At 38.4% G+C, this 15,266-nt stretch overlaps 1 protein-coding gene across 1 annotated transcript in view; it reads right to left on the bottom strand.

Moving 5' to 3' along the window:
- Positions 1-9,682, bottom strand: part of LOC134648786 (TOX high mobility group box family member 3-like) — a 29,556-nt gene extending 19,874 nt beyond the window's left edge. The window contains exon 1 of the mRNA XM_063503341.1: positions 9,517-9,682. Within this exon, the coding sequence (XP_063359411.1) occupies positions 9,517-9,579 (63 nt within the window). The 5' untranslated portion in view covers positions 9,580-9,682. The remainder of the gene's footprint in view (positions 1-9,516) is intronic.
- Between the last annotated feature and the right edge of the window lie 5,584 nt (positions 9,683-15,266).

Raw genomic sequence — 15,266 nt, 5'->3', positions numbered from 1 at the left:
GCCTATATTTATAGGCATCAATTGAACGTGCCATAGGTGACAGCATTCTTTATTTTTTGTTGAACTAAACTTCACCACTACGGGTGTGTATTATGTATTAATGTAGATAAGTAAATCTATGTTTATTGTGTACTCTAATGTTCCTGATTTGAAACAAGTACGTTTTAATTATTTACTATTTTTACATATATTTAGCAGATCTGTTTTATCAAATTAGTTCTTACAAGCCACATATGGTCAATGTGGCTAAATCCGTCATAGGGTCTATTCCGTCCAGTCCATTAGCGTTTTTCTCGAACAACGAACAAAATTGATAAATTCATCGACAAAGCAGCGATTGCTTTTAGTTTCAGCAATCAAAAGCAAATGGTTTTTTTTCCTATGATTTAAAATCAAAGAATTATACGCTCGTGGACGGAATAGCCCGTATGACGAAAATAGCCACATTGACCTTACATTCACAGTCACGTTATATATGTATAGATATTGGAAAGTCTACGGAACCCATGGAATATTACAAGACGAAGGAATTTACATTCCACAATCTTAAAAGAGCCTAACAAAACAAAGAAAAAGATGAAGACGAACTGTAAATACATATAGTACCTAGATACCGCGACGTGGAAGTTGCAGTCCAATTGGGACGATTAACTTACTCGATCCTTATTAGAATATAAATGCTTGAGTCACATAACATAAGTATGTCTACTAAGATTTTGTATAAACATAGTTTCTAGATAGCTTACAAATAAAAATTAATATTAATAAATAATGTAACTAAATTAGGTTACAACTGTAGATAACATAACTGTAGATAATATGTGGAACTACTAACGATATGATTTCATTAAGAAACGGCATCTTATCTTTCTATCAATATGTATTTCCATGTACGTTGCGAACTAGATAAGTGCGTAGCGTGATGTGAGTAGTTTACAAAAAGTACAAATAATTATGTACTTGTATTTTAATTTTGGCTTTATAAAATATTTGACATTATCATGACGCTAAAATATCCTGACGGAGTTATTAGGCCCGTACAATAACGTTCACTAAAATAATGCGGGTAGTAGAGCCGTAACGAACCTACGTTAAATGTTCTTAATGGTGATTAAATTGAACAGCACTTTAAATTGCTCTGACATCACATGCATAATCACATATACCTATCTATTAAAATACGATAATACGACATACAGATTGAAACTTATTTTAATACTTTATAAACTACGTATACTTTAGTAATTAAACTTTACCTACCATTTAAAATTCAATTACGGCCACTAAGTCCATCCAGCGGAGGGTTTCATAAATTCCATACATTAATAATGCGTTCCGGTCCCATGTAAGATCTTAATTAATGTATTGGAAGTAAAAAGAGCAATGTAATTACCAGCAACTTTAATTGATAGAGCACTGAAGTCATTTATTAAAGGATGTAATTGATCACATAAAAGCACAAGTTGCACTAATTAAGTCCGGTTATTTAGCACTTGATTGTGGTTGTTTCTCGATAAAGTTAGTAATATATAGTATCACGTGGAATGCAGGCTACAGCACGTGCGAGTAGCGCGGGAAGACTGCGTGGCGTTCGCGCTGCGGGCCGGGGGGCCGCTAGTACCGCCGCCGGCCGCCGCCGCCGGGGGCGCCAGCCCTGCCCGATGCCCGACCAACAAACATACCATCTCAACATCTACCAATACCACATACTCAGATTGCTTTCAGCCAGACAGACCAGCAATATGAAATTCGAAACCAATTTTCCACAATTTTCCGCTTCATACTCAATCAATTAGCACGACTACGATACGTTCATTCTTCAATGTGATGTCAGAGTGGATGTGAGAATAGCGTATTCAATTTAATTAACGTTTCCAAACAATTTAATGAAGCTTACAATAGTTGTTGAAAACTTGAAAATTGGTACAATACTGGATACGCATTAAGCGGCACAAGTAGTTCAATATGGAAAATTGGAATAATATGAAACAACAATAGAAGTAATTTTGTGGTAAGGAACTTCGAACTCAAGTTTGGAAATATAAATATCTGGGGGCACGGCAGTGCCCTCGCCAAGTCGAGCATAATAATTTTAGAATCGTCTGTTTATTTTTTATTTTGCGGGTCCGATTTTTAACCCTTAAATGCATAGTGATGCATTTATACACACAACATAAACATCAAATGTTATGCATTATTAAACAAATTCTATTTGTTCTTGTATATTATTTCAATAGTAAAACTAATAAATTTTCCGAATTATTACATAAATTTACGCAGTATTTTAATTTATAAAAGTTACATTTGTTTATAGACGAAATGTCGGAAAACTTGGAAAAACCTGGAAGTTGATGATTTTTAGTATGTGATTTTGGGCAGATTTTTCGGGGTTTGTAATTATTTTATATTTACAAATTTTATCATAGGAACATCACAAATAGTGTACCTTTCTGTTGGCAGTTAAGATTTTTCCTATACCCCTTACTAATAGCTATATATTTCCAAAAATATGATTTAGACTATGCAACTTTTAACACTGATTTCCCAGTGAAAATCGATGATATATTTTTTTTTTGACTATTTTTCCTAGAAACGGCAAACAATTATGTGATATATATATTAATTTCGGGCAAAACGAAAAAATCATGTATTTAAGGGTTAAGTTACTGCCTTACTATGAAAAATGTAATAGTCTGCTTGTAGGCATAGCTATTCGAGATTTCAGTAAATATAATTCTAACGTAAAATTAAAGCTTCTACATATAATTTCTTAGCGGAAGAAAAATCTACTGAGGGGGCTGCAAAGCTATCGGTGATGAAGTTAGTAACTACCCAGTACAAAAAAAAAAACTGTTATTTACCTCTCTTGCTTATTTATAATAAGACCGGAGCAATCAAAAGGTCGGTTCGCTATACTAGTGGTTAAAAAAATAGATCTAGAGCGTACCGAGAGTTTCAAGGTGCGAGAAGCATTCAAACTTTGCTGCCGATTGTAATATAGTTGAAAATACTAGGTGTAAAACATTATTTAATCGAAAAGAATTTTTTGAATTATTTATTCAGAGACCATACTTTTATATCCGCAGCGCAGGCTTCGTCAGGTAAACACAAACTTACAATCAGCTACAGGCATCGTCACAAAAAACTACAGCGATAAATCCGCAACAGGCTTCGTCAACTCACTTACTCTAAAAATACACATTAATAACAAAAAAAAAAAAATATATATATATATATATATATATATATACATATATAAGTATAAAAAAAAAACCTACAAATAAAATACACCCTCCAACTCACCGCCAGCAGGCAGTGTACCCAGCAGGCTGGCCGCATTTCCCCGTTGAATAGCGATACTAATTCTCTGGGCAAAATACTGGCCTGCCCTCTGGTCACCCGATGCATCGACCAAACGCGACGCCAAATCCTTAAATAAGCGCCGGGCGCTGGGCCCCCACGACCCTAACGTTTCGACCCCAAAAGGCTCAAATATGTAGCCACTGCCGAGCGTGCTGTACTTGCGCCGTTTGCTATCCTCGGCCGTCGTGGCCGCATGACCAGCACCAGAGCTAGTGCCCGGTGGGTGGGACACGGCAAAAAAGTCTACACACGTTGCATCCCAAACCAGAGGCCTCCCCATACTCCAGGGCACCAGCGTCATACCGTCGGGTCTCTTGCCATCGTCCCTCGTTAAACCAACAGGCTCCAGTATAGCAGGCACCTTTACGCTGACAAGAGCCCTTCGGATGACATCGTTCAAGCTGGCGTGACGAGAAATCCGACCAGCACTCCTGCTACAAGAGAGGCCATGATGACCCAAGCTGTCAACCATGGAGCCACATTGGCAGCGATGCGGGACATTAGTCACTGCCCCTACTCGCAAACTAGCAGCCAGACGAAAAGTGACGTTATCAAGGAGTGTTCCTATCGACGGAGAAGGTAAGGCTAGTAACCACTGACCAGTCTCCCATTCCGCAGCAAATGATAAATTTTATCATTCTAAATTCATCGCTTAAAAGCCCATAACTAACTTGACGAAACAACTTAAAATGTTTATCAAATTACTTTGTAATCGTGTGGATAGTAAGCATTTGTGCCCCCTCGTTTTAGGGTTCCTTAGTCAACTAGGAACCCTTATAGTTTCGCCATGTCCGTTTGTCTGTCTGTCCGAGGCTTTGCTCCGTGATCGTTAGTGCTATAAAACTGCAATTTGGCATGTATGTGTAAATCAATAAATCCGACAAAGTCGTACAATAATATTTAGAAAAAAATTTTTAGGGTACTTCCTCTTCACGTAAAATGGGAGTGTATTTTTTTTTTGCTTCAACCCTACGGTGTGGGGTATCGTTGGATAGGTCTTTCAAAACGAATAGGGGTTTACGACAACCATTTTTTGATAAAGTGAATATTTTCGGATATAATCGCTCTGAAAGAAAAAAAAATTGTGACCATGGGTCCAAAAAATATGAAAAAATTCGTAGAAACAGATCTTAAGAAATACATTAAATGAAAACTATAGCGAACTTGATCACTTCAGTCGTTTTTGAGTTATTTTTAAGTCTTCTTTTTTTAGTAAAAATTCGTACAAAGCGCTGCGAAAGTACTCCCTTTTGCTTGTAATGTACATGATACTGACTAATAGCCGAAGTTTACCCTATTCTGACAGAATGGTAACTACGGAACCCTACAGTGAGCATGGCCCGACATGCTCTTGGCCAATTTTTTTAGTGTTCCGGTCTTTGTTCAAGGAACACTTATTTAAAATAAAGAGAGCCTTTCCGGGCGTGTGTGGTGAAAATAATATATTTTACTAAGCATTTTTTACTTTGAAGTAAAGAGTATGGCTTGAGTCATGTTTTTTTTCTGAAATTAGAGGCTTTACCTATATACAGGAGAAGGTACTTTGCGGCAATAAGTTATTTGTTTAACAAGGCCTAATGTTTTTGTTTACTCCCCGTGCTAATATAAAGGCCCGAGCAAGCGAAGGACTCCAAAATTTAACCACAAGCATAGAGTGGTTCTGAGAGTGGAAGCTTTAGTGATACGAGGATTTCGAGGCACGAGAGGTAAACAAACTTTGCTGCCGGTGCCGAGTGAACCACATTTTTAGGGTTCCGTAGCCAAATGGCAAAAAACGGAACCCTTATAGATTCGTCATGTCTGTCTGTCCGTCTGTCTGTCCGTCCGTATGTCACAGCCACTTTTCTCCGAAACTATAAGAACTATACTGTTGAAACCTGGTAAGTAGATGTATTCTGTGAAACGCATTAAGATTTTCACACAAAAATAGAAAAAAAAAACAATACATTTTTGGGGTTCCCCATACTTCGAACTGAAACTCAAAATTTTTTTTTTCATCAAACCCATACGTGTGGGGTATCTATGGATAGGTCTTCAAAAATGATATTGAGGTTTCTAATATCATTTTTTTCTAAACTGAATAGTTTGCGCGAGAGACACTTCCAAAGTGGTAAAATGTGAGTCCCCCCCCCCCTGTAACTTCTAAAATAAGAGAATGATAAAACTAAAAAAAATATATGATGTACATTACCATGTAAACTTCCACCGAAAATTGGTTTGAACGAGATCTAGTAAGTAGTTTTTTTTTATACGTCATAAATTGCCTAAATACGGAACCCTTCATGGGCGAGTCCGACTCGCACTTGGCCGCTTTTTATTTTACTACGCAAACGAGAATAAAATACCAGCTGTAAAATACTACAAATCTATTCCAAATTAATGACATTAATTATTTGTCATTTAAGTCCACCCTAACATCCTTGGAGGATATAACCAAACGGAGACGCCTTGTCTGTAATTTTCTGTACAAAACAGTCTGCCGATTTTCGCGGGAGTGGGCACGTCAAAAAAACGTAACGTAAAAATTTTCATGTCAGATTAAACGTCAGTCCATACTCGTACATTGTGTATGACCATTGGCCGCCTATTTTCGACAGAGGAGAACGCCTGTTAATAGCTACTCCGTTTGGTTATATCCTCTAAGCTTACAGCTAACATGAGGAAACAACACTAAATTCGCATCAAATTACTTTTTTATCACACTTGCTCGAAAAAGATTTTATTTCATGCAGGTGTACTACAGGACAAAGGCCTATTGTTTTCCCGGGAGTTATGGATCGTAAAAAAAAGCTAGAACTATCTAGGGAGATATAGTTTTTTTATTATGTTACAAATTCATACGAATTAACTACGGATAAATGAGTTTTACTTTTAATATAAGTACTAAAGTTTATAATTTAGTATTTTTGTTTATGATTACAAATATTAAATTTGATAAATAATAGCCGTTTAAAATATTTTTACACAATTTCCAATTTAATCCAGTTCCAATTTAATATGTTGAATTTTGTAACGGGGCTCTTTTGCGTCAAATCCGTTATTAGTTCTGATTTTGTGCAGACTTGTTTATGATATTGGCTCAATGAATAATCCAAGTTAGTGACTTCGAGCGCCGAACGCAACTTTGTCAAAAATTGAAAAAACCGCGAATGTTGGGGTAATTGTGGCTGAATGTCGGGATAGGGGTGCACCCTTATTTTACCGTCAAATTTTTTGCCGAATTTTGTTTTAAAGAAAATTATTCATAGAATAATCGAATCCCACATTTTTGTTACAATTAATTTTGTTTCTTCGATTTTTAAATAAAATAAAATACTAACTGTAGAATTATTATTCATTGAGTATTATTTGTACGAGACTACAGTTCACAGAATATTGATTTCAACTATTATTACTTCACTAAATTACCTTTCACCTAGTATTCATTTAAAATAAAACACACTTCAAATACACATAAACGCACTTAGACTTAAAAGTCTAACTAACCAAAATCCGAATCGGAGCACCCCACTATCCACGTGGTCTTGTCTGTCCTACCCCTAGAGTGTATGTAAAAAGCCGGAGGCGCGGAGGGGAAGCAGCCCTCGCCCGCCGTAGCAAAGTGCAGAGCACAATGTGAGCCGTAGCGGCTGAGGCTGGTCGCCAAACCAGCAAGCCGAAGCTGCGGAGGCGAGCATTAGTGCCTGCGCTTTGATACGCAAGGGCGAAGGGGCTGCTTTGCCCGTAGCGCCGGAGCAGACGCGGACCACGACTCGATAAAGAACACAATAACTCCAACAATAACAACTCCGCAACATTTACATTCATTTGCGTCAACATTTCATAATATGATTTTACCCGCAATGTGTTTGTTAACGTTGCAATGACTTTCGGCCTAACAAAAATATGTATGAAGAATACTTTAATAATAATATTATTCTATAAAATTAATGTTCGACTAAATAACTGTTCTGTATTTTAAATTTTGGTAAACCATATTTATAAGAAGCAACTTTTATTTTTTTATCGATGATCCTGTGAAATGAAATTACATGGATAAATTATCCTTAAAACGAATCAATTTTTTAATTTTTTCTGTGAAATGGAACTAAACCGAACTAAAATTGTTTGATTTTTAATGATTATTTTGCAATATGAAATTATTTGAAAAAAATTCTGTGAAACAAAAATCTACAGAAAAATTGGCGACAAAACAAAGGTAAACCGTCGGATAGGTCTGTGCCATGGTATAATAATATACTCCGCCTGGTACTCTCTTCCGAGATTCGCGAATGACCTAACTGGCACTTGCCTACGTCATCATGCTGTTTACAGGTTCTCAAACTTTAAAATGTGGGAGAATTTTAACCAACGGTGAAAATTATTTTAACGGCATTAATTTTAAGTTATTCATGTAGAAACATAGTAAAATAAAACAAATCTATACTGCACTTTTCACTCCTACTCTTACAGTTCCGAATAGAGCAGCCAACCATTTTCGTAACAAAACATTAATTACCAAGCTTACGACGTGAAAAGTTTGGAAAACACTGCGACTGCTGACACTGAGCGAGAAGGAAATAACAATTAACACGCGTTCGACAAGGATGACGGTCAGGGACAAAATGGCGGATTGTCAAATGTGACAGCGCTATCCTGTGTTGCCAGTAGTGTAAACAGAATTACCCGAACGTCTGAAATTTCTTTCGTGAATCGGAAGATATTGCTAACGAATAATTAAAAATTACGTGTTATTGTAAAATTTCAGATAAAATACATATAAATGAAAATTATAAAATTATAAAGAAATATTTTAACTTATTAACCATAGATATAATGTACCCATGTAACATGTTATGTTGAAATAAAGTGGCAATGTTATTGTGACGTAGGCAAGTGACACTCTGGGAAGAGAAGACCATGTTTTATTAGACCATGGGTGAAAGCCTTTTTATGTCTAAAACTGACATCATGGTTTTATGAAGAATAAATTAACATTTACATATCTTCCACGACATAACGTATGTAATATATATGTGGATTATTAACTCTGCGTATTTACGTACCTGCGGTACAGATAACGGTACAATTTAAATTGCTTGTCTACCCCAGTTTTTAATAAAGTCGCTACGCGTATTATGAGTATTATCATGTGTAAATAAACTTGACTATACAGTTAGAAGAAGTACGCCTTTTAACATTATTATTACCAGCCTAGTGTCGGTATTTCATCTAAAAACATCTTTTGCCGCTTTAAGCAGTGGCAAAACGCCGGTGGCCGGGACAACGCCAAGTTGAAATATGTAGTTATGTATGAAGTATGTAGTAGTAAGTATACCTATTAATTATTAGGTATATATATTTTAGTATTTTTATTTGTGTATTCTATGTGTAGTTTATCAGAATTATTAGTTGTTCATTTGTTTACCATAGTTCTAATAAATTCCTTTTTCTCTTTGCACCATTTTTACATGTCTGTTGACTGGTAGAGAAAACCATTAGGCATTAAGTCCGCCATTTGTATACATAATTTGTATGTTTTGTGCTATAAAGTTTAAATATATAAATAAGACGATGATGATGACACATGAATTTGAGGGAGTCCATTCATTACGTGAGGGGTTTTTGACAAATCGAGGATTTTTTGAACAAAAATTTTCGCCTGCGATTTAAATAGATTCTTAAGGAGAATAGGTATTAAAACATAGTAAATATACACGGTCTAATTCTTTTGTCTTGTTTTTCTGTAACTTAAGTGCCAACTAATCCGCCTGTTTTGCCTACTAGTCGGCCTCCGCCTGCCAACTAGTCGGTACATCCCTATATATAATAATAATAATTTGAGCCTATATACGTTCCACTGCTGGGCACAGGCCTCCTCTCATGCGCGAGAGGGCTTGGGCTAATATAGTCCCCACGCTAGCCCAATGCGGATTGGGGACTTCACATACACCTTTGAATTTCTTCGCAGATGTATGCAGGTTTCCTCACGATGTTTTCCTTCACCGTCAAGCTAGTGGTAAATATCAAATGATATTTCGTACATAAGTTCCGAAAAACTCATTGGTACGAGCCAGGATTTGAACCCGCGACCTCCGGATTGAAAGTCGGACCGTCATATCCACTCGGCCACCACCGCTTTTTTTTCCTATATAATATCTATCTATAACTCACCGTGTACATATACATTTTATAGGCTCTCTCCTGATCGCGGAGTGTCGTTTGTATTGGCTCCATCTTGAAACATCCACTTTTCTGATTTTATAATCTGCTTTTATAATATTACGGTCCATTTGACAGATTCATTCAATTTGACCAGTGAAGTGACAATAAATTAACGTAGACTCTGGATAGATTAGAAAAATCACTGTTATATTGCCTGCCTTATGCTTGAGTTCAAAGCCCGATTAGAGGTTTATACTATTTGCCTTAATTTTAACGGAATGACTTCAAACTTTGGACAGCCGTCGGCAATCTAATTCATATGTATAGGTATAATTTAAAGATAGTTATCGACCGTTTAGTTTGAATGACGTCCTGTATGTTCATATTATTTAATATTGAAATGTGTGGCGAGTGGTAATAATAGGGGTGGACGGTTGGTAAACTTTGTACTATATTGTAGGTATAGGTATTTTAAATTCCTAGGAGGATATTTAAAAAATATAATGTTAAGTAATAAACTCCTAAATCAATATAAATTATACGAATTCCTAACGTAACTGTCCAAAGAATTTCATCGACATCGAAGATGAACGGGAGCTCTGCACGCAAGCAAAAGGCATTATTGAACTTAATCGCCTGGTCATAATTACGTGGGATTTTATCAATGGGGAGCCCGTAAAAAAACTGGAGTTTCGTCTTTTAAGTGAGAGGCCACGTGGGCGGCACGCGGGTCCGCGCGACCGCGGCGGGATACTTGCGAATCCGCGAGGGAGCGCCCGCCGGAAACCGAGGTGTACCGGGGCTCCTCGAGCACAGAGAAGTGGCGGCCCGCGGCACGCCGCCCCGCGCCCCGGGCCGCCCCGCGCCGCGCACCCCCTCACACGCCCGCATATGCACTGACTCCGCGGCCTTCGTCTCCACACCACCCCACTACCATGTTTGCCTTAATCGCGAATTAAGGGTTCCACCAATGTTTTCTATTAAACTCGAGGACTTACATTTCATTACCAGCTTCTTAAATAGAAATTTTCATTCTTGAAGATACAACGTTAATTCCTTTGCCTTGCCTTCAGTGAACGGAATACTGCTTGCCTTGCGGTTAACGACACCTCTTTCAACAGCGAACTACAAAAGTACAAAAGTTAACATTATACCTAACTCATAATCCCATCTTTACATATTTTGTTAGCTACATAACGTCTCTATGAATGTTAATATTCAGAACGGTCGATAATATCGACCCGATATCCGGAAGAAACATTGAGATGTGCAGTGCTTATTTTATTAGCCTCTTTAAAACAATTTAAGAGTGAAATCTCAACTTTATTATAACGACTGTAATGGTGTAGAATGAGAAAATGGGAGCAACAGTAATTAATTGAGCGTAAAACAGGGCTGTAATGTCAAGAGGTGTTTAGTGGCCGGACAGTGCCTCTTTACAAAACATTCACTAATTAGGGTGGCGCCAGGCCTCCCCAGAGTCCCCAGCTTGTAGAGCGTATTAAATTTGTCCCCTTTTGTTTAAATTAAATGTATATAGGTATCCATGTCAATCTCTTTTAAATTACTTCAATTGTTTTTAAGGGTGACTCGGTAGTAACTTATTTGAAATCAGGTTTCAACATTCTCTGTCAAGCATAAGGTTCGAATTAGTCTTAACAAGACAACTCTTGAGCAGAAAAGTTCGTTAGTAAGGACGTGTCACTGTGTCAATGCACCGACAAGGATAGTACGCGTATCTGACGCAAAAAGGTGGTCAAGTGCGCTAGTTACCGGCGGCCCTGGTGTGTCGTCGCGGTGCGGATGGAGTCGAGTGGGTCGGTCTATTTGTGGTGACAGGAGAAGCGTGGGCGCCGCGTGTACTGAACTGGAGTGGCAATGACCTTGACACTAAGCGAGTGGCCTTGGGTAGCACGTGGCGGCTGACACCCGCTGTCTGTTGTCGGAACGCCGCCGCCGCCTTTCCCAGGGGAGCTATTGTGGATACGCCGCCAGATTAACCGACATTGATATTGCGGACACGGAAATATTCGCACGCATTCTTTCTATCACTGTTTTGTACAAAGAACCTAAATGGACACAAAGAATTTGTTTTCATATTTGTGACGTGGAATAAAGTAGTAACAAACGACTTTCTAATCCAAGCAAGGTTGAAAGGCATTACCAATGTACCTACTGACAGAAATAGAGAGAGGCATTTAAAGAACCTTGCTATCAGATCAGGAAAATATATACTTCACAATAGGTCACTCTGACAGATAAAGTTAACAAACAGCTTTACAATTAAAATGCCAACTTGTTATCTATAGCTACCTATAAGAAAATCTCTATGGTTAACTGATTTATTAAATGGTTATATACGTATGAATGGCGATAAAACAACGATTGCAATCAGAGCTGTTAAGCATATAAGCGTGTGAAGTTGTAATCAGATTTTGAATTGTATCACCTTATTTTGCCTCGGCTTTTTTGCGTGTCAGCGTTTTTTTACAAAAACATACACGAATATATTGATCGAGACGAATATATTGATCGAGATGTCGCAAGGATTAAAATGAACTATTTAGAAAACCGAATAAAAACGTGAAGAAACAGTGGGCATATCCATTCTAGTGTTATTGTGTGAATGGGTGCGATTCAGCGCGTCGGCGACGTGCGGCAGCCGGCGGCGTGTCGAGTGCGGTCGCCGCGGGGGCGGCCAGCGCGCCCCCGCCCGGCCGATACGTTTATGAGCCGACAGCCGACACTAACTTTAACGGTGACCCCGCCCGCTGCTTTACATCCTGGCTCAATGAAATACGTCACGTTACACCTAACCTCAAGATTGCGCGAACGAGCGAGCGTGTCCTAACAACCCACTACTAGCGCTCGAACTACACGCTTGTCTGACGAACAGCTGATAGAAACGTGTTGTACTGTACCAGTAGGTACGCTACGCATCGTCTAATACCCGTTTGTCATATACGTTTTTGCTATTCATTATTACGTTGTACAGAACAAATCCTGAACCTTAACCTAAGGATATGGGACCAATAAGTACCGAAAATATACTTAGTTCACGCATGTAGCCTCAACGTGAGCGTTGCGTATCATTTCTGAGAGAAAATGTATGGTCCAGAAATGTCACTGTTCACAGCTGTCAGTTCATAATCATATCCATGACAGTGTCAGAACAAGAAATTAAAATCAGATTCGGGCTCCGGGCTAAGTTAGCCGGCCCGGTGTGTGTATCTTCGCAAAAAAATACCGGAAATCCGTACGTAATACGATTCACCTGACGTGAGATGTCATTGTAGTGAATCGAGTAGGCATTAACAAAGGTAAACAAAGTATCAGCTGTCAGCGTGCGGCGGTCGGCGGCCGGCGCCCGGCGGCATGAATGGACTCGCGTTTTATCATTATCACCACTTTGTTGGAAGTGACGCGACGATTCCGACTGTAATTTGCCGCCTTGAGACACCGAGACGCGTGCCGATGATATTTATCTCGGCTTACGGGGCGACGAGCGGCCTGACCTAGTGTGGGATTTATTATCCGTTTTGTTATAAAGCAATGGCATTGTTTGAGCTTTTACGTCGCAAAGGAAAAGTGAAATTGGTATTTAGAATTAGCAACTCTATTATTAATATTATTTTAACGCGTGTACAAATAGACCAGATGTTTAGTTTAGGTGGATTGAATTTTTAAAATGCTGGATGTCCGCGTCTTGTTCCTTACACCGTTTTGGAGGTTTTCTAAGGGTTGGGTGTGGTTGACTTTGCTGGGTACACTTTGAGGGCATCATCTAGAGAACGCTTTCAGTTGGACTTACGGCGATGTATTTCAGAACTCGGCATTCGCAGTATGTATTTACTTAACCCTTTTCTTCGCAAATAAAATAGTAATTTACGCCCGCTAGAGCAAATCAATGCTCTACGAAAAAAAGATACAAAAAGAGTTTGCAAAAATTACCTAGGATACCTTGCCAAGAAAACGGTATAAAATAAAAATTTCCATAACACCCGAGCACAATTTTACAGCAAAAGCAATAAAGGCAATGCTGCAATGCTATCGAAAAACGTTAATTTAGCAGTTAGCTCTCTTTAACTCATGCACTGCTAGGCTACGGTCGTAGCGAATCTTACTTATGTTTTGTATAGAGGCGAAATGACAATGTGTCATCATGATTAGCCTTTAGCCTGTGATTGCCGTGATTTCGTGGCACCGACGTAGCCGCATCGCATCGTAGCTGCTACTACGACTGTAAATAAGACAACAATAGAACTTTAGATACAGCTTTAAAAAAAAGTTTATACTCACTTAGCTACGATTACTCTGCCAAAAGATTTATTATATTTAATAGCCTATTTTGTTTCCCACTGCTGGGCAAAGGCCTCCCCATTCTTCCGCCACTCATCACGGTTTAGTGCATGGTCCCACCAGTCTCTGCAAGATGCGTCGAGGTCGTCCCGCCATCTTTGGTCTGCCTCTGTCCCGGCCCTCGGCTAACCTGCGGTGTCCATTCGGTCGCCAATTTGGCCCACCGCACCGGCTGATTCGGCTGACGTGTCTCGTCCAATCCCGCTTGATACCATACCAGCTTTGGAGAGCGCACCAGCGCAGTTCGGTATTCCTTACCCGATCGGGTTTGCGGATTCGCAAGTATGCTGTTAAGTCGGCACTTCAGAGCTTCTGATAAAGACCAAGTTTGGGCGCCGTAGGTTAGGATAGGCAGGAATGGCAGGATGCAGGATACACATGTCGAGGAGTATAAAACTACTTACCAGTAGGTAAATAAAGCTGTAGTAACAATGTATGTATACGTTTTTATATTTTATAGTAAATTTGGAAATGTAAAAGGTCCCATTAAACCACACACATCCACATTGATAAAGAAAATATAATGGGTAAGTAATAGAACGTATACAAACCCATGGTATAATAATATACTCCGCCTGGTACTCTCTTCCGAGATTCACGAATGACCTAACTGTCACTTGCCTACGTCATCATGCTGTTTACAGGTTCTCAAACTTTAAAATGTGGGAGAATTTTAACCAACGGTGAAAATTATTTTAACGGCATTAATTTTAAGTTATTCATGTAGAAACATAGTAAAATAAAACAAATCTACACTGCACTTTTCACTCCTACTCTTACAGTTCCGAATAGAGCAGCCAACCATTTTCGTAACAAAACATTAATTACCAAGCTTACGACGTGAAAAGTTTGGAAAACACTGCGACTGCTGACACTGAGCGAGAAGGAAATAACAATTAACACGCGTTCGACAAGGATGACGGCCAGAGACAAAATGGCGGATTGTCAAATGTGACAGGCGGTATCCTGTGTTGCCAGTAGTGTAAACAGAATTACCCGAACGTCTGAAATTTCTTTCGTGAATCGGAAGATATTGCTAACAAATAATTAAAAATTACGTGTTATTGTAAAATTTAAAATAAAATACATATAAATGAAAATTATAAAATTATAAAGAAATATTTTAACTTATTAACCATAGATATAATGTACCCACGTAACATGTTATGTTGAAATAAAGTGGCAATGTTATTGTGACGTAGGCAAGTGACACTCTGGGAAGAGAAGACCATGTTTTATTAGACCATGATACAAACCTATAATATATTGCTCAGAATATATAAATTCAATTAGTATAATTTTGAATGGCATAACGTGCAATAAGTATAACGTGTAATTGTAATACGTATAGCAATGAATTCTATAATTTTATAACGTACAATGAACTTTACATATAATAT

This window comes from Cydia amplana, chromosome 6 (genome assembly GCF_948474715.1).
Source record: "Cydia amplana chromosome 6, ilCydAmpl1.1, whole genome shotgun sequence".
NCBI lineage: Eukaryota > Metazoa > Arthropoda > Insecta > Lepidoptera > Tortricidae > Cydia > Cydia amplana.
This window is presented reverse-complemented; position numbering and strand designations above follow the sequence as displayed.